Source organism: Pristiophorus japonicus, chromosome 11 (genome assembly GCF_044704955.1).
Source record: "Pristiophorus japonicus isolate sPriJap1 chromosome 11, sPriJap1.hap1, whole genome shotgun sequence".
NCBI lineage: Eukaryota > Metazoa > Chordata > Chondrichthyes > Pristiophoridae > Pristiophorus > Pristiophorus japonicus.
This window is the reverse complement of record NC_091987.1, coordinates 207,039,449-207,059,430: the sequence shown is the minus strand read 5'-3', so window position 1 is coordinate 207,059,430 and position 19,982 is coordinate 207,039,449. Positions and strand designations below refer to the sequence as shown.

The 19,982-nt window shown below is 47.6% G+C and overlaps 1 protein-coding gene across 1 annotated transcript in view; it reads right to left on the bottom strand.

Annotated features, from left to right (window-relative positions):
* The window catches only part of LOC139275662 (proprotein convertase subtilisin/kexin type 7-like), a 233,456-nt gene that overhangs the window by 131,050 nt on the left and 82,424 nt on the right, over positions 1-19,982 (bottom strand). The window contains exons 7-8 of the mRNA XM_070892830.1: positions 17,066-17,190; positions 6,851-7,005 (exon numbers count right to left, since the gene is read on the bottom strand). Coding sequence (XP_070748931.1) covers positions 6,851-7,005; positions 17,066-17,190 — 280 coding nt within the window. The remainder of the gene's footprint in view (positions 1-6,850; positions 7,006-17,065; positions 17,191-19,982) is intronic.

Sequence of the window (19,982 nt, the reverse complement as noted above, 5' to 3'; positions counted from 1 at the left end):
GGGGGGATGAGGAGATGGGGGGGGGGGATGAGGAGATGGGGGGGGGGGGGATGAGGAGAGGGGGGGGGGGGATGAGGAAATGGGGGGGGGGATGAGGAGATGGGGGGGGATGAGGAGATGGGGGGGGATGAGGAGATGGGGGGGGGAATGAGGAGATGGGGGGGGGGGAGAGAAGAAGGGAGACGGGGAGGGGGGGGAGGAGAAGGGAGACGGGGGGGGGGGAGGAGGAGAAGGGAGACGGGGGGGGGGGGGAGGAGGAGGAGGAGGAGAAGGGAGACGGGGGGGGGTGGGGTGGAGGAGGAGGAGAAGGGAGACGGGGGGGTGGGGGTGGAGAAGGGAGACGGGGGGGGGGGGTGGAGGAGAAGGGAGACGGGGGGGGCGGAAGAGGAGAAGGGAGGCGGGGGGGGCGGAGGAGAAGGGAGACGGGGGCTGAGGAGAAGGGAGACGGGGGGTGGAGGAGAAGGGAGACGGGGGGGGGGCGGAGGAGGAGAAGGGAGGCGGGGGGGGGGAGGAGGAGGAGAAGGGAGACGGGGGGGTGGGGGTGGAGAAGGGAGACGGCGGGGGGGGGGGGTGGGTGGAGGAGAAGGGAGACGGGGGGGGAGGAGAAGGGAGACGGGGGCTGAGGAGAAGGGAGACGGGGGCTGAGGAGAAGGGAGACGGGGGCTGAGGAGAAGGGAGACGGGGCTGAGGAGAAGGGAGACGGGGGGGGGGGGGCCGAGGAGAAGGGAGACGGGGGGGGGGGGGCCGAGGAGAAGGGAGACGGGGGGGCCGAGGAGAAGGGAGACGGGGGGGCCGAGGAGAAGGGAGACGGGGGGGGGAAGGAGATATGGGGGGGTGGGGGGGGAAGGAGATAATGGGGGGGGGGGAGAAAGGAGATAATGGGGGGGGGGCGGAGAAAGGAGATAATGGGGGGGGGGGGGAGGGGGAGAGAGAAAGGAGAAGGGGGAGGGAGGCTGAACGGGCCGTACACAGCCAGGCCCAAGACTTCGGGCAGGGCCCGTCCCCAGCACCAGATTTACAGGTAGGTGGCGTTGGGTCGGGTCGGGTCGGGTCGGGTCAGGGGGGTGGTGGGAGGGAGGTCGGTTCGGTCGTGTCGGGAGGAGGGAATGAGAGAGAGAGAGAGAGAGAGGTCAGGTCGGGTCCAGTCGGGGGAGGTGGGGGCGGGGGGAAGCGGGAGTCGGTTGGTGTCGGGTCCGGTCCGGAGGCAAGGGGAGGGGAGGGGGGGGAAGCGGGAGTCGGGTTGGGTCCAGTCCGGAGGCAAGGGGAGGGGAGGGGGGGGGGGGGGGGGGGGGAAGCGGGAGTCGGGTCGGGTCGGGTCCAGTCCGGAGGCGGGGAGGGGGGGGAGAAGCGGGTGCGGGAGTCGGGTCGGTGTCGGGTCCGGTCCGGAGGCTGGCGGGGGGGGAAGCGGGAGTCGGGTCGGTGTCGAGTCCGGTCCGGAGGCGGGGGGCAGGAAGCGGGAATCGAGTCGGGTCGGGTCAGGAGGAAGCAGGAGCTGGCCGTGGGAGGAGCCTTATTCACGCAGCCCAGTGAGGCCATTCGGCCAGGGCTAGAGGTTGCGTGCTTCAGCCCCTCCCACACAGTTTTGGGCGCTTGTAGCTACTGCACATGCGCGCCCACTGTAGTGCGCATGTGCAGAGGTCCCGACCCTGTTTTCAGCGCAGTGACCTGGCTCCGCCCCCAACAGCTCCTGCTGTGCTGCGCCGAGCGGCAAACGACCTGCAGGGAGCTGGAGAATCTGGAAGTTTTATTTAGGCGCACTTTGTGGCGCGAAAACGGGCGTCCAGGTCGGGACTGCGCCGTTCTAGGCGCGGCTCGAAACTTGGGCCAAATGATCCTGCATCTAACCTGTCTAAACCCGTCAGAATTTTAAATGTTTCTATGAGGTCCCCTCTCATTCTTCTGAACTCCAGTGAATACAAGCACAGTTGATCCAGTCTTTCTTGATATGTCAGTCCCGCCATCCTGGGAATCAGTCTGGTGAACCTTCGCTGCACTCCCTCAATAGCAAGAACAGCAAACGTAGGTCCCCTGCAGTCAGAATCAGGGGAAGTCATAACGGGGAACAAAGAAATGGCGGACCAATTGAACAAGTACTTTGGTTCGGTATTCACGAAGGAGGACACAAACAACCTTCCGGTTATAAAAGGGGTCGAGAGGTCTAGTAAGGAGGAGGAACTGAGGGAAATCCTTATTAGCCGGGAAATTGTGTTGGGGAAATTGATGGGATTGAAGGCCGATAAATCCCCAGGGCCTGATGGACTGCATCCCAGAGTACTTAAGGAGGTGGCCTTGGAAATAGTGGATGCATTGACAGTCATTTTCCAACATTCCATTGACTCTGGATCAGTTCCTATAGAGTGGAGGGCAGCCAATGTAACCCCACTTTTTAAAAAAAAGGAGGGAGAGAGAAAACAGGGAATTATAGATCGGTCAGCCTGACATCGGTAGTGGGTAAAATGATGGAATCAATTATTAAGGATGTCATAGCAGTGCATTTGGAAAGAGGTGACATGATAGGTCCAAGTCAGCATGGATTTGTGAAAGGGAAATCATGCTTGACAAATCTTCTGGAATTTTTTGAGGATGTTTCCAGTAGAGTGGACAAGGGAGAACCAGTTGATGTGGTATATTTGGACTTTCAGAAGGCGTTCGACAAGGTCCCACACAAGAGATTGATGTGCAAAGTTAGAGCACATGGGATTGGGGGTAGTATGCTGACATGGATTGAGAACTGGTTGTCAGACAGGAAGCAAAGAGTAGGAGTAAATGGGTACTTTTCAGAATGGCAGGCAGTGACTAGTGGGGTACAGCAAGGTTCTGTGCTGGGGCCCCAGCTGTTTACACTGTACATTAATGATTTAGATGAGGGGATTAAATGTAGTATCTCCAAATTTGCGGATGACACTAAGTTGGGTGGCAGTGTGAGCTGCGAGGAGGATGCTGTGAGGCTGCAGAGCGACTTGGATAGGTTAGGTGAGTGGGCAAATGCATGGCAGATGAAGTATAATGTGGATAAATGTGAGGTTATCCACTTTGGTGGTAAAAACAGAGACACAGACTATTATCTGAATGGTGACAGATTAGGAAAAGGGGAGGTGCAAAGAGACCTGGGTGTCGTGGTACATCAGTCATTGAAGGTTGGCATGCAGGTGCAGCAGGCGGTTAAGAAAGCAAATGGCATGTTGGCCTTCATAGCAAGGGGATTTGAGTACAGGGGCAGGGAGGTGTTGCTACAGTTGTACAGGGCATTGGTGAGGCCACACCTGGAGTATTGTGTACAGTTTTGGTCTCCTAACCTGAGGAAGGACATTCTTGCTATTGAGGGAGTGCAGCGAAGGTTCACCAGACTGATTCCCGGGATGGCGGGACTGACCTATCAAGAAAGACTGGATCAACTGGGCTTGTATTCACTGGAGTTCAGAAGAATGAGAGGGGACCTCATAGAAACATTTAAAATTCTGACGGGGTTAGACAGGTTAGATGCAGGAAGAATGTTCCCAATGTTGGGGAAGTCCAGAACCAGAGGTCACAGTCTAAGGATAAGGGGTAAGCCATTTAGGACCGAGATGCGGAGGAACTTCTTCACCCAGAGAGTGGTGAACCTGTGGAATTATCTACCACAGAAAGTTGTTGAGGCCAATTCACTAAATATATTCAAAAAGGAGTTAGATGAGGTCCTTACTACTAGGGGGATCAAGGGGTATGGCGAGAAAGCAGGAATGGGGTACTGAAGTTGAATGTTCAGCCATGAACTCACTGAATGGCGGTGCAGGCTAGAAGGGCCGAATGGCCTACTCCTGCACCTATTTTCTATGTTTCTATGTCCTTCCTCAAGTTAGGAGACCAGAACTGTACACAATACTCCAGGTGTGGCCTCACCAAGGCCCTGTACAACTGTCGTAATACCTCCCTGCCCCTGTACTCAAATCCCCTCGCAATGAAGGCCAACATGCCATTTGCTTTCTTAACCGCCTGCTGTACCTACATGCCAACCTTCAATGAATGATGTACCATGACACCCAGGTCTCGTTGCACCTCCCCTTTTCCTAATCTGTCACCATTCAGATAATAGTCTGTCTCTCTGATTTTACAACCAAAGTGGACAATCTTACATTTATCCACATTATACTTAATCTGCCATGCATTTGCCCACTCACCGAACCTATCTAAGTCACTCTGCAGCCTCATCGCATAAACTCCTCGCAGCTCACACTGCCACCCAACTTAGTGTCAACCGCAAATTTGGAGATACTACATTTAACCCCCTGGTCTAAATCATTAATGTACAATGTCAACAGCTAGGGCCCCAGCACAGAACCTTGCGGTACCTCACTAGTCACTGCCTGCCATTCTGAAAAGTACTCATTTATTCCTACTCTTTGCTTCCTGTCTGCCAACCAGTTCTCAATCTATGTCAGCACACTACCCCCAATCCCATGTGCTTTAACTTTACACATTAATCTCTTGTGTGGGACCTTGTCGAAAGCCTTCTGAAAGTCCAAATACACCACATCAACTGTTTCTCCCTTGTGCACTCTTCTGGAAACATCCTCAAAAAATTCCAGAAGATTTGTCAAGCATGATTTCCCTTTCACAAATCCATGCTGACTTGGACCTATCATGTCACCTCTTTCCAAATGCTCTGCTATGACATCCTTAATAATTGATTCCATCATTTTACCCACTACCGATGTCAGGCTGACCGGTCTATAATTCCCTGTTTTATCTCTCCCTCCTTTTTTAAAAAGTGGGGTTATATTGGTTACCCTCCACTTCATAGGAACAGATCCAGAGTCTATGGAATGTTGGAATATGACTGTCAATGCATCCGCTATTTCCAAGGCCACCTCCTTAAGTACTCTGGGATGCAGACCATCAGGCCCTGGGGATTTATCGGCCTCCAATCCCATCAATTTCCCCAACACAATTTCCCAACTCATAAGGATTTCCCTCAGTTCCTCCTTCTTACTTGACCCTCTGATCCCTTTTATATCCAGAAGGTTGTTTGTGTCCACCTTAGTGAACACCGAACCAAAGTACTTGTTCAACTGGTCCGCCATTTCTTTGTTCCCAGTTATGACTTCCCCTGATTCTGACTGCAGGGGACCTACGTTTGTCTTTACTAACCTTTTTCTCTTTGCATATCTATAGAAGCTTTTGCAGTCCATTTTAATGTTCCCTGCAAGCTTCCTCTCGTACTCTATTTTCCCTGCCCTAATCAAACCCTTTGTCCTCCTCCGAGTTCTAAATTTCTCCCAGTCCCCTGGTTCCCTGCTATTTTTGGGCAATTTGTATGCCACTTCCTTGGCTTTATTATCCCTGATTTCCCTTGATAGCCACGGTTGAGCCACCTTCCCTTTTTTATTTTTACGCCAGACAGGGATGTACAATTGTTCTAGTTCATCCATGCTGTCTCTAAATGTCTGCCATTGCCCATCCACTGTCAACCCCTTAAGTATCATTCGCCAATCAATCCTAGCCAATTCATGCCTCATACCTTCAAAGTTACCCTTCTTTAAGTTCTGGACCATGGTCTCTGAATTAACTGTTTCATTCTCCATCCTAATGTAGAATTCCACCATATTATGGTCACTCTTCCCCAAGGGGCCTCGCACAACGAGATTGTTAATTAATCCTCTCTCATTACACAACACCCAGTCTAAGATGGCCTCCCCCCTAGTTGGTTCCTCGACATATTGGTCTAGAAAACCATCCCTTATGCACTCCAGGAAATCCTCCTCCACCGTATTGTTTCCAGTTTGGTTGGCCCAATCTATATGCATATTAAAGTCACCCATGATAACTGCTGCATCTTTATTGCATGCACCCCAAATTTCCTGTTTGATGCCCTCCCCAACATCACTACTACTGTTTGGAGGTCTGTACACAACTCCCACTAACGTTTTTTTGCCCTTTGGTGTTCTGCAGCTCTACCCATATAGATTCCACATCATCCAAGCTAATGTCTTTCCTAACTATTGCATTAATCTCCTCTTTAACCAGCAATGCTACCCCACCTCCTCTTCCTTTTCTGCTATCCTTCCTGAATGTTGAATACCCTTGGATGTTGAGTTCCCAGCCCTGATCATCCTGGAGCCACGTCTCTGTAATCTCAATCACATCATATCTGTTAACATCTATTTGCAGTCAATTCTTCCACCTTATTACGGATACTCCTTGCATTAAGACACAAAGCCTTCAGGTTTTTTTTTTTTAAAAACACCCTTTGTCCTTTTAGAATTATGATGTAGTGTGGCCGTTTTTGTTTCTTGCCTTTGTTTACTCGGCCTTCCACTATTGCTTTTTACCTTTCTACCATCTGTTTCTGACTCCATATTACTTCGCTCTGTCTCGCTGCATAGGTTCCCATCCACCTGCCATATTAGTTTAAACACTTTCTTATTGGCGCTATATAAATTGAAATAAGATAATAAGGGGTCTCAACCAGGTGGATGCCGAGAGGATATTTCCACTCATAGGGGAACCAAAACTAGGGGCTGTCCATTTAAAACTAAGATGAGGAGGAACTACTTCTCTCAGAGGGTTGTAAATCTGTGGAATTCTCTGCCCCAGAGAGCTGTGGAGGCTGTGTCACTGAATATATTTCAGGCGGAGATCGAGATATTTTTGAGCGATAAGGGAATAAAGAGTTATGGGGAGCGGGTAGGGAAGTGGAGCCGAGTCCATGATCAGATCAGCCATAATATTAAATGGTGGAGCAGGCTCGAGGGGCCAGATGGCCTGCTCCTATTTCTTATGTTCTTATGCCGCCAATTTTTCAAAGTAGTGCAAGTTTAGTTGTTGTCCCGTCTTTTCAATTTTGGCCGAGCCCGTTTTTCGGTGCACTTACCCGAGTTGCGCCGCTTAAGTACGTCCGGAGATGCTCCAGAAAAAAACCGTTGCAACTTTGGCCGCTGTCTGGCCTCGTCACTGCAGCTGCGCTGCGTGGCCAGTCGCATCTGGGGGTGAAGCCTGCGTTCTGCGCTAGAAAATGTGCCGGGATATCTGCACATGCACGGTGGAGAATCGTGATGGCCGCGCATGTGCAGTAGCGCCGCAAGTTGGCAATCGGCCATTTGAAAGTTGATGGAGTAAACGGAGTTTTCACCGCACTGTCGGTGGAGTTACTGGTGCGAACCGGGAGTAGCTCAAAGTTAACTCCTGCCTTACAGCTCTTTATAAGAGACTTTTTCTTGAAGTTTCAATTGAAATGTTTGTTACTTAAGGCTCAAGTTCAACGTCAAAAGAGAAATACCACAGTTTGTGTCTTAAAACATCTTGCAATACTCTTTGCCATGTTTATGGGAATGAAGGACTGTACAAGGTCAAAATCTTTTATGAAAGTCCTTTTCTTGAAGTTTCCTCTCACTTAAAAAAAAACTAACAGCTGGTCACCAGTGTAACCTCTCTTTAATTTAACTTGCAAAACAAATCAATGGAGTGGGTTTAAATGCTTCCTATTTTTACTTCCAATGTGCATTTCTCCCCATTGAACTTTATTTGCCACAACGAGCCCAAGCCCTGGCCGAGTGGCCCCCCGGTGAGTTCTGAGAGTTCTCCTGTGTGCGCTCAGAGTCCCAGGCCGAGTGCTGAAAGGTGAATTGCAGTTTGATGCTGAAGGTAGGACTTTAATTTTTTTATTTCTTATTTTAATTGTGCGAAGGAAGGATGGTTTTGCAAGTCTGTTCCCCAAGGCTTGTGTGGTCGAGATCCAGGTCCTCTCCGCTTCCTTCCCCTATCCCAGGCCGAATGGCCTCCGATGTACCTACCTGTGCTGAGTTCTTTAACTCTCCGCAAGTGTTTTCTCGAGAGGCCACATACGCTGGCCTGAGTAGAAATGGAGTAACCATTAGCTGGCCAAAGTTGACTAAATGGCCAGAACTGGCGTAGGTGGTTGGTAACGTCCCCTTTTTGAGAAAAAAAAACCTAAAAAAAAACGTAACTAAGCGCGTTACGCTGGTGCAAATTGATTGGGGAAACTGGGGATTTTTAAGTGAGGCCAGAAAAGCAGTCTACTCAAAAAGAAAAACGGAGCAACTCCTGGTGAAAATTGAGCCCACAGTCCTTAATCAGTTACTTAAGGACACGCTTCCCTGAAATATGTCTTGACCCAGCTCAACAAACCATCACAATTGTAATGTAACCAAGGTTTGTAAATATAAACAGGAATTTATTTCTGTACATTGCATTGGGAAATTTCCAACGTGACCCATCAGCTCTGTCCTGTTCGGGCACTGTGCCACTGCCTACAGAATCATAAGTCACAGCACAAAAAAAACAGTACATTTGGCCCATCAAATCTGCATCAATCATCGCTACTTAAGCGACCTATTCTAATCCCACGCTTCTGTTCATTCCCCAAATCCATTGTTTTCAAGCAACCCCAGATTCCCATTTGGAAGTATACATGGCCTCTGTTTTGATGACGGTCTGTGACAGAGAATTTCACATTCTAACCATCCACCGTATAAAGAAATGTTTTTCTCTTTCCTCTTTCCAGTGATCATCTTGAATTTGTTTCGATCCAGTTACTGTCTTGGTGACCAGCAGTAGCTCTTTATTTCATCTGACCGACTTCGATCAACCAATCGGGTCACAGCTCAACGTTCTCCGCTCCAGTGGAAAAGGAAGTCCTGTCTTCAGGATGATCACGTCACATGTTGCCAATACAGTGATGTTAAATAAGCACCTACGAGACTGCTCTCATAGCTGGGGCGTGGGGAGGAGAGGACACTGCCTGTGGTGAACTGAGCCACACACACCAAGATTCTGTCGAGGCTGATACTCCAGTGCAGTACTAAGGGAGTGCTGCACTGTCAGAGGTGCCGTCTTTCGGATGAGACTTTAAACCGAGGCCCCGTCTGCTCTCAGATGGACGTAAAAGATCCCATGGCACTATTTCGTAGAAGAGTTGGGAAGTTATCCTCGGTGTCCTGGCCAATATTTATTCCTCAATCAACATAATAACCAAATAATTTTTTTTTAAATCACATTGCTGTTTGTGGGAGCTTGCTGTGCGCAACTTGGCTGCCACATTTCCCATATTACAACAGTGACTACACTCCAAAAGTACTTCATTGGCTGTAAAGCGCTTTGAGATGTCCAGTGGTCATAAAAGGCGCTATATAAATGCAAGTCTGTCTTTCTTTCCTGTTGCTCTCAATTCCTGGCTTGTGTTGAGTTAGCTGATCTTAGCCAAGATGGAATTTGAGATACAGCCAATATGGTACTGAACCAGTAACCCAGAGGTCAGGAGTTCTGATCTTCATATGACACCAGTCCCACACTGCATGGTTGACTCTTAATGCCCTCAGAGCAATGAGGGGTGAGCAATAAATATCACCATCACAAGAACAATGCCATTCAACCCATTGTATCTGTGCCGGCTCTTTTGAGAAAGAAATCCAAAACTAATCCCACTGCTCTCCCCTCTCCCGATAGAATTCAATCATCCTTTGCTTTCTTTACTAGTCACTCCTCAGCTCATCCATGTGGGTGGGAAGACAGCCAATATTCCTGCTCTGGATCACTAGGTGTTAGCCAGTGCTCAGTGGGTGGCACACTCTCTCCCAAGTCAGAAAATTGCAGGCTCAAGTCCTGCTCCAGAGACTGGAGAACAAAAATCTCAGCTGACACTCAGTACAGGTGCTGAGGGAGCGCCGCGCTGTTGGAGGTTCCGTCTTTCGCATGAGACGTTAAACCAATTCCCTTTCTGCTCTCAGTGGACGTATAAAATCCCATGGCACGATTTGGAATACGAGAAGGGAAGTTCTCCCCGGCGTCCTGGCCAATATTCATCCCTCAACCAATAACACAAATAGATTATCTCGTTATCAGATTGCGGTTTACGGGAGCTTGCTGTGTGCAATCTTGCTGCCGTGTTTTCTACATGGCTATATTTCAAAAAAAGTACTTAATTGGCTGTAAAGCATTTTGGGACACTGTGAAAGGTGCTATATAAATGCAAGTTTTATTTATGGAATGACTGCTGCCAGTGAACCGGAAGCTTCGCAGAAGCATAACTGACTGGTCCCAAATTTTAAAAAACAACATTCACAGGTCTGAAGCACATCACTAAGTTTCATCGTTTGAGATTCCCAATCTCATCATCATCATCGGCACTCCCTCGGAATCGAGGAAGACTTGCTTCCACTCTAAAAATGAGTCCTTAGGTGGCTGAACAGTCCAATACGAGAACCACAGTCCCTGCCACATGTGGGACAGACAGTCGTTGAGGGAAGGGGTGGGTGGGACCGATTTGCCGCACGCTCTTTCCGCTGTCTGCGCTTGATTTCTGCATGCACTCGGCGACGAGACTCGAGGTGCGTCCCTACGACAGTTACAGGAATCCCCGAATGCTTCCAGTCTCTCAACAAGTAATTTGCTAAATATTAACGAATTCAACTATCCGTCGGCAAACGAGACGGTGCTGGGGCCAAACTATTACCCCACCTGGAAACTGTCGACTCTGATAAACCACAATTTAATGCAAGTCGCTCATACCTGAATAAATTCTACAATTCACACAATTAATGAATTAAACTACAAGCCAACAAGATTTTTTTTTTTAAATCCACTTCGTTATTCCTCATTTTGGGAAGTTCAGCAACAACGAACAAAAACAGTGGATCTGCGCATTGCAACTACTTGTGGTTTGTTTGCAGCAGTGGCGGCCATTTTTTGGGAGGTGGGCATCGCTGGCAAGGCCAGCATTTATTGCCCATCCTTAATCGCTCCAGGGACTGGATCACAAAACCTAAACTGACACGCCCACTGCAGTACTGAGGGAGTCCTGCACTGTCAGAGGGGCAGTGCTGAGGGAGAGCTGCACTGTCTTGGGGCAGTGCTGAGGGAGAGCTGCACTGTCTTGGGGCAGTACTGAGGGAGAGCTGCACTGTTGAGGGGCAGTACTGAGGGAGAGCTGCACTGTTGAGGGGCAGTACTGAGGGAGAGCTGCACTGTTGAGGGGCAGTGCTGAGGGAGAGCTGCCTCGTCGGAGGGGCAGTGCTGAGGGAGAGCTGCACTGTCGGAGGTGCCGTAACATTATCCAACAATTCCTAATGGAAATCAGCCGAGGCCAGGATCAAGCTTGATTGAGATGCCCTCTATGCTCACACAGAGCGCAAACACTCGTTATCCAGCCTTGCACACAAAGGATGAACAGATGGCTGCCATAACCAGTGGAGCAACTGCCCAGCAAGAATCACAGCTCTCTCAAAGGCAGGGTGAGCAACTGGAGAAAGCAAGCACTTGCGTGCTCAGCTACCAGATCCTGTGGTGTGTGTATGTTTTGATAGACATTTAGTAATTTATTTTGGCAACAAGAATTAGGGCGAGGAATGTCAAGGTTTTGGAAATAGGACTTCATGTTTAAAAAATCCTGGATCATTATCTAAAACAAAATGACTGACGAGTTCTCTTTAAAAGCGATTTTCAGAAATAGCTGTTTTCTTCATTTCAACTGTGATCAGACCATCCAACCGACAGCTGCTCCATTAATTGGCTAATTATTTCTTTGTAAAAATTCCACAATAAAACTTTAGAGCAGTCACGCTAAGTCACACTCAGTTATTGTCAGAGGCTATAAGCATTTGCTTTTCTTTGAAGAGCGTTCTATTGTTAACAGGTACATCCAAACTCTCGTTCCTTCAAGCCACAGATCAGAAGTATACTCGGGACTAATACACTTCTTGTAAAAAAAAAGGGTGCTTCACTGTCAGATTACTGCCACGCAGAAAAATTGCAAGACATTACTTTCCATCACCGACAGTACAGCTACTGGTGAACGCCCACACACAACATAGAAAAAAGAGAGTTAACAACAACTTGCATTTAGATAGCACCTTTAACAAAGTGAAACGTCCCAAGGTGCTTCACAGGAGTATTATGCGATAAAAATTTGGCAGCGAACCACACAAGTAGAAATTAGGGCAGGTGAGCAAAGAGGTAGCTTTTAAGGGGCGTCTTGAAGGAGGAAAGAGAGGTAAAGAGGCGGAGAGGTTTAGGGAGGGAATTCCAGAGTTTAGGGTTGAGTGATTATAATCAGGGATGCTCAGGAGGACAGAATTGGAGCAGCGCAGACATCTCGGTGGGGGGGGGGGGGGGGGGGGGCGGGCTGAAGGAGATTACAGAGATAGGAAGGGGCGAGGCCATGAAGGGAGCTGGAAATAAGGACGAGAGTTAAGTGTACTGCATGGTGTAATACGAAGTTGTACAGACCCAATAAGATCCAGAGCCTGTGCTAACTGAGCTGATCTCAGCCATGGCTCAGTGGCAAGCACTTTTGCCTCCGAGTCAGAAGGTTGCGAGCACAAAAATCTAGGTAACACTCCAGTGCAGAGCTGAACTCCATCTGCCACAGTTTTGCTCATTCACTTAATCTGTCTATGTCCCTTTGCAACCTCCTGCTCCAGTCTATACAAGTAACTGTGCCTGCTAACTTGGTGCCATCTACAAAAATCTATTCCTTCAGCACTGATGTGTATGGTGAAAAGCTGAGGCCCAAGTGCAGATCCCTGGGGACACACCACTCGCCACATCTCTCCAATCAAAGTCCATTCCCTTCATCCCAACTCTCTGTCTCCGACCTCCCAACCCATTGTCAACCCATGTAACAAGGTTACCTCTAATTCGGTGCACTTTCACTTTTGCTAAGAGCCTTACTCGGGAGTGTCTTCTCGAAGATCATATTGGCAACTTCCATAGACGCTCCCATATCCACCATATCAGCAACCTCCTCAAAGGAAATCAACTAGATTTGTCAGACATGAGTCAGAAGGTTGTGGATTCAAATCCCACTTGAGACATCAGCACAACAATCTAGGCTGACACTCCAGTGCAGTGCTGAGGGAGCGCTGAACTGTCAAGAGGAGATGTCTTTCGTATGAGGCGTCTGCTCTCAGGTGGACGCAAAGGATCCCATGGCACTATTTCAAAGAAGAGCAGGGGAGTTATCGCTGGTATCCTGGTCAATATTTATCCCTGAACTATCACTAAAAACAGATTATCTGGTCGGTACCACACTGCTGTGTGGGGGAGCTTGCTGTGTGCTGTGTTGCCCCGTTACAACAGTGACTACACTTCAAAAAGTATGACATTGGCTGTAAAGTAGTTTGGGACGTCCTGGCGGTCGGGAAAGGTGCTATATAAATACAAGTCCTTCTCTTTTTCTTTCATACAAACCCGTTAAACTAATCTCGGCAACTGCTATTCCTAGATTCCAATGGGGTTTATTTGACTGGTTTGGGTCTGATCTTTTCTGCTTGGGTTCAATGTGTAAATTTTTTTATTGTTTTTGCCATTTTAAAATGATCAAGAATATTACTTTTTTTTTTTTAAAAAGTTGATTTCCAAACAACATTGCTGAGGATATAAAATATCCTCAGTGCAGATCCTATATCGAGGAAAACATAAAACAGCGGGCGGGGGGGATTTTAAATCGAGCAACATTTTTACACTGGCGGGTTGTTTCTGGAGCAACAATTCTCCAATTGTCTGTGTCCCTGAGCTCATGGTGAAGAAGTGGTAGAATCGGAGAGGATGGAATCTGAAGGATGTCGGACTCCTGCTCGGATTGCACATCCACTGACTGTGTGTTCAGGTTGTATCGACAAAAACTCGCATTAATACAAGAAATAGGAGGAGTAGGCCATACGGCCCCTCGGTCCAATAAGATCATGGCTGATCTGATCATGGACTCAGCTCCACTTCCCTGCCCGCTCCCCATAACCCCTCATCAATTAAGAAACTGTCTATTTCTGTCTTAAATTTATTCAACGTCCCAGCTTCCACAGCTCTCGGGCAGCGAATTCCACAGATTTACAACTCTCGGAAGAAATTTCTCCTCATCTCCGTTTTAAATGGGAGGCCCCTTATTCTAAGATCGTGCCCTCTAGTTCTAGTCTCCCCCATCAGTGGAAACATCCTCTCTGCATCCACTTTGTCAAGCCCCCTCAATCTTATACGTTTCAATAAGATCACCTCTCATTCTTCTGAATTCCAATGAGTGGAGGCCCAAACTACTCAAACTTTCCTCATAAGTCAACTCCCTCATCCCCGGAATCAACCTAGTGAACCTTCTCTGAACTGCCTCCAAAGCAAGTATATCCTTTCGTAAATATGGAAACCAAAACTGCACGCAGTATTCCAGGTGTGGCCTCACCAATACCTTATATAGCTGTAGCAGGACTTCCCCGCTTTTATACTCCATCCCCTTTGCAATAAAGGCCAAGATTCCATTGGCCTTTCTGATCACGTGCTGTACCTACATACTATCCTTTTGCGTTTCATACCCCTAGGTCCCGCTGTACTGCGGCACTTTGCAATCTTTCTCCATTTAAATAATAGCTTGCTCTTTGATTTTTTTCTGCCAAAGTGCATGACCTCACACTTTCCAACATTATACTCCATCTGCCATATAGCGCCTTTAATGCAGTAAATCACCCCCAGGAGCGTTAACAAAATAACACGGATCCACATAAGGAGATATTAGAGCAGATGACCAAAAGCTGGGTCAAAGAGATAGGTTTTAAGAAGTGTCTTAAAGGAGGAGCGGTGTAGAGAGGCGGAGAGTTTGAAGGAGGGAATTCCAGCGCTTCGGATCTTGGCCATCATCATGGAGTCAAAATCCTGGAACTCCCTCCCTAACAGCACTGTGGGATTACCTTCACCACACGGACTGCAGCGGTTCAAGGCAGCTCACCACCACCTTCGAGGGCAATTAGGGATGGGCAATAAATGCTGGCCTTGCCAGCGATGCCCACACCCCGTGAATGAATAAAAAAAGTCAGTTATCTGTGATAACGGAAATGTAATGCCTCTTCCAGTAAACGATGGAGACAGCCCGTAGCTTGGCCGTGCAGCCAAAGTGTGAAGCTCAGGACATTGACCAGAACGATACCTGGAGAGCAAGGTGTTTCTGAGCAACAATGGGGGTGAAATAGGTCTTGAGGTAGTGTGAAACAAGCCATAATGAATCGGCTGCCCTGTTTTACACTTCCATTGAAGTCAATGGAAGAGAAGATTGGGCTGGGTGTAAAACCGGTTTCACAAATTAGCAAAATTCAAAATAAAAAAGTCATGAGCACTGAAAACCTGAAATTAAAAAAAATGGAAAATGCACAAGTCAGGAAAAAAAAAAGAAAAGTTTGATGATTCTGGTCGAGGTCCCTGGTCAGGTGAAAGGCCCCTATCCGAACTGCAATCTTATTCCTCCCTCTCTTTAGGTGCTGATTGTTTCCAGCATTGTAGTCAAAGGTTAACAGCCCTTTTAATGTAGGATTATTGAACAGAGTTGTCAAATTTGCCCCCCTCCCAAGACATTTTGTTGTTCGTTTGACTTGGATTAATTTCTAATAACTCGAGCCGGTTTAACCGAAGCTTGCAGCTGATGGAGGCATCGTTTGAACAGAAATAGCCTCCAGGTCATTACATTGTAAAATTACTTCCCTGTGAAGTATTTGAGTTTGTTCAGCCTAATAATGGAACACTAGAGTAAAACAAACCAATTAATTCAAGTATTTAAATAATCTAAATGACCTATGTATGTATGTACACATTTACTGCTGCTGTCAGAGTTCATGGCCAGCACTTAGCTCAGGGAAGGGTCCAATATGCTGAAGGTGGTCCATTGCACATTGTAACATGTGGAATTGGCAAGAACTGCTAATCAATCATTCAGCAGATGTTATGTTGTAGATCAGGCATGTGGGCTTTAACAGCTGGAGCATTTAAAATTCAGGAATGTTTCTTTACAGAACAAGTGGGGGGGGGGGGGGGAAATTGACTATCGCTGATAACTGGTACCTAAATACACATTTTCAACAGTCATCAATTTGATATCTACAATATGTTTAAGAAACTTTTAAAATCAGTTTTGATGGCTGATTTAAATACCCGATTACTTGTGGAGCTGGGAGCAGGAAGTTGCAAAAGGACAGAGACAGATTACGTGAAGGAGCAGTACTTTGGCAGACGGAGTTCAACGTGAGAGAAATGTGATGTTATCCTCTTTGGATCTAGGAAATGACAAATTGGAATATTTGACTAATAACTGTGAAGGAACAAAGAGATTTGGGTGTCCATGTACACAAGTCACTAAAAGCTCGTGCACAAGAAGTAATCAGAAAGGCTATTGGATTGTTGGCCTTTGTATTCTAATCCCCCCCACCCCATATAGAGAGGAAGTTATGCATCAATTGTACAGTGACTTGATCAGGCCCCATCTGGAGTATTGTACTGCTTTGGGCTCCACACCCCAGAGACCTGGGACAGATAGAACTCAAATCCCAGGCTTCTGAAACAGGGCAGGCCTCCAGAAGATTTACAGAGACATTTCAAACGCATAACAGACAGCTCTGTAGATAAGCTTATTACTGGCGAATAATGTAGTTATTTAGCATGTGTGCTTGTGCGTGAGAGAGTGAGAGAGAGAAACAGACAGGGGAGAGAGAGAGATAAATTAAACATACCAAAACTCCCTTTTGCTGCAGTCAGAAGGTACACTGCTTTGCAAGGTCAGGAACATTGCACCATGAAAAGTGTAGGTATGCATCCTTTTAAAGCTGCAAAGTCTAATTATTTTGTTAAATAAACATGAAGAAGTCAATAAGTGGCTGCTAAGTACACACAGTTCAAGTTTTGACAGATGTCCAATAAAATGCTCCAGGTCAGCTGTGGCTCAGTGGGCAGCACTCTCGCCCGAGTCAGAAGGTTGTGGGTTCAAATAACACCCCAGGGACTTGAGCATAAAATCTAGGATGACACTCCAGTGCAGTGCTGAGGGAGCGTTGCACCATCAGAAGTGCCGTCTTTCAGATGGCACGTTAAACCGAACCAAGGCCCTCAGGTGGACATAAAAGTCTTCTCTCTCAGGTGGACATAAAAAGATCCCACGGCACTATTTCAAAGAAGAGCAGGGGAGTTATCCCCAGTGTCCAGGCTAATATTTATCCCACAATCAGCACAACATTAAAAAAAAACAGATTATCTGGTCATGATCACATTGCTGTTTGTGGGAGCTTGCTGTGCTTCCCACATTACAACAGCCACTACACTTCAAAAGTACTTCATTGGCTGTAAAGCGCTTTGAGACATCCGGTGGTTGTGAAAGGCGCTATATAAATCCAAGTCTTTCTTGGCTATCCTGACTCCCAGTATGGTGTCCATGTAGAATTCCTTTGCTTCTTTTCTCTGAAATGGGACACAAAAGTTGAATGTGACACAAAGTGTGACAGACAGGAGTGAGATGCTGCTGTGTCACGACCAGTATTAGTAAAAGGATAGGGACCTGTCCAATCGACAGCAGCCACAGTGAGCAGGCACCTGCTTGGAGGATTCAGTTCACCTTTTGGGAGTGCTGGTGCAGTGGTGTCACAGGAATTGTGTCGGTTTGCACAGGACATACCCAACGACGTTTGTACGAGCCCCAAACGGACTTTCTTCACTCGCTGAAAATGCCGGGGAACTTGAGCAGGACTGTACAAAGGGCCTCTTGTACACATTTCCTGCCACGCCAGCAGTAATGGGCAAAAGCACGCATCGTGGGTGGGTAAGATGTCCAGGGGAACTCTCGAGGACTAGCTCAGTGTAGAATCGCATCGAAGGCTCGGGTGCAATGATTCCACAGGATTGTCCCCATTACCCCTGACTTTTAGGTTATCACAGAACAGTAATGAGGAGCGTTTCACTGTTACCCATCTCCGACTGAGCATGTACTGCTAAAGCTATACGAGCAGTAAAGGCCATGGGTGTAGAGCTTTATCTATTGCCATCAATTCTCAAGAAGAACCGCAAGTTCCAATAGTGTGTGTTAAACTGGGTGCCTTGGGAATCGTTCACAAGCATCGATCTCTCACCCACTCTCCTTCTAAAGTCACCGACCCTTTTGAAGCACAGCTTTACAGTCCCTGGCAACCCTCCAGAACCTTTCCCAAGTGTCTATCCTGCATGTGGCAGTCTGGTGAATAAGTGTGAATTGACTGTTCAACTGTAGAGGGCATCATTAGAATGGCTGAACCCGTCCTCACCTCAGCCTGCACCCAGAGGCGCGTACTTTCCAATGGGGGATCGCCAGACAAAGATCAGGAGCTACAGCGGTGGACGATTTTATTTCCCCTTTTGGTTATTACCAGTGGGGCAGAGGCCAAATGTATCAGTGTTAGCGGCTTTCTCTTTCCCTCCGTGCCCCTAGGCGCCAGTTAATTCAGCACAGACCAGAACCTGGGCTCGAGGACAGTGCACTGTACATGGCCAGAAACTATGATGATGAACGATTTACAATGGAGAATTAGACAGCATCGAGAAAATGCAATAAAAAGAACTGATAACTGCTGCCTTTCTAGTTAACGGGAGAACGCACAGATAAAACGCCCGGTTAACTTTTACTTTACTGCACAGCAGTTAAAGATGCTCCAGCAATGAGAACACACTCAACTGCATTTACCAAGGCATTACAGAATTTATAAACCGTTCATAAATGTGTCACTTCGATCGCAGTAAAGTGCATTTGTCGAGCCTATCAGTATACATCTCAGGGCTCCTGATGCCATCAGGCAGAGTGGGAAAGGACCTTTCATTATCAGGCACAACAGCCGCCTATGTTGATTTGTTTTGAGCAAAACAGCCTGACCTTTGAGAACAGGCGTTCCATCTTCACAATGGTTACACATTAACCTTCCCTTGAGTGAGATACTGTACACAAACAGGAAGAGACTGCCCTCAATTGCTACCTAGGGGACATTCAAAAGGAACGCAGTATACACGTCCATTGGAGTCATGACGAGAATACAGTTTCTATATCATTTAATAAAGCATTTCAAATATATTCTAGAACAATCCAGCATCATTAATGTTACGTTTTCGGGACTCGGCAAGTGAGGGACTGAAAATTCTAACATCAGCTTTTCTCCCAGCAGGACGCACGCCAACCTTATCGATGTCATCTGGGGGAGGGATGGAAAGCAGCCGAGCCAGGCTGTTGTCCCAGCTTGCTGAAGCACTCCTCCGGTTGGGAGGACCATGGGCAAGATGCACAAAGTCGTCATAACTTATAGAAGCAATAAAATGGTTATGCAGGTCCAACATGCTGTTCACCTAATCTCAAGTCCCACCTACCTGCCCCCTCTCTCCATCCTTCGCACACTGAAACCCATCTGTAATTTGCTTCATGGGTTCTTTGTTTAAGAATTCATAGCAACACATTGCTATTAAGAACGGATACAAAAGCAAAATACAGCGGGTACTGGAATCGGAAATAAAAACAGAAAATGCTGGCAATTTCAGCGGGTCAGACAGCATCTGTGGAGAGAAACAGAGTTGACGTTTCAGGTCGATGACCCTTCGTCTGGAAACGTCAACACGGTTTTTCACTCCACAGATCCTGCTTGGCCCGCTGAGATTTACAGCATTTCTGCTATTAAGAACGAGTTGGTTTATTAGCAAAAGGTTTAGCAATCACACTGCACACTACCAGTTCATCCACCAGGCTCACAACCACCTGCCTCATCGTGAACTGGTAATATGTAGTGTGATTGTGATCATCATCATCATAGGCAGTCCCTTGAAATTGAGGAAGACTTGCTTCCACTCCAAAAATGAGCTCTTGGGCGACTGAACAGTCCAATACAATCCAGGAATTACAGTCTGTCACAGGTGGGACAGACAGTGGTTGAAGGAAAGGGTGGGCGGGGAGCCTGGTTTGCCGCACGCTCTTTCCGCTGCCTGCGCTTGATTTCTGCATGCTCTCAGCGACGAGACTCGAGGTGCTCAGCAGCCTCCTGGATGCTCTTTCTCCACTTAGGGTGGTATTTGGCCAGGGACTCCCAGGTGCCGGTGGGAATGTCGCACTTTATCAAGGAGGCTTCGAGGGTGTCCCTGTAACGTTTCCTCTGCCCACCTGAGGCTCACTTGCCATGTAGGAGTTCAGAATAGAGCACTTGCTTTGGGAGTCGTGTGTCAGGCATGCGGGCAATGTGGTCTGCACA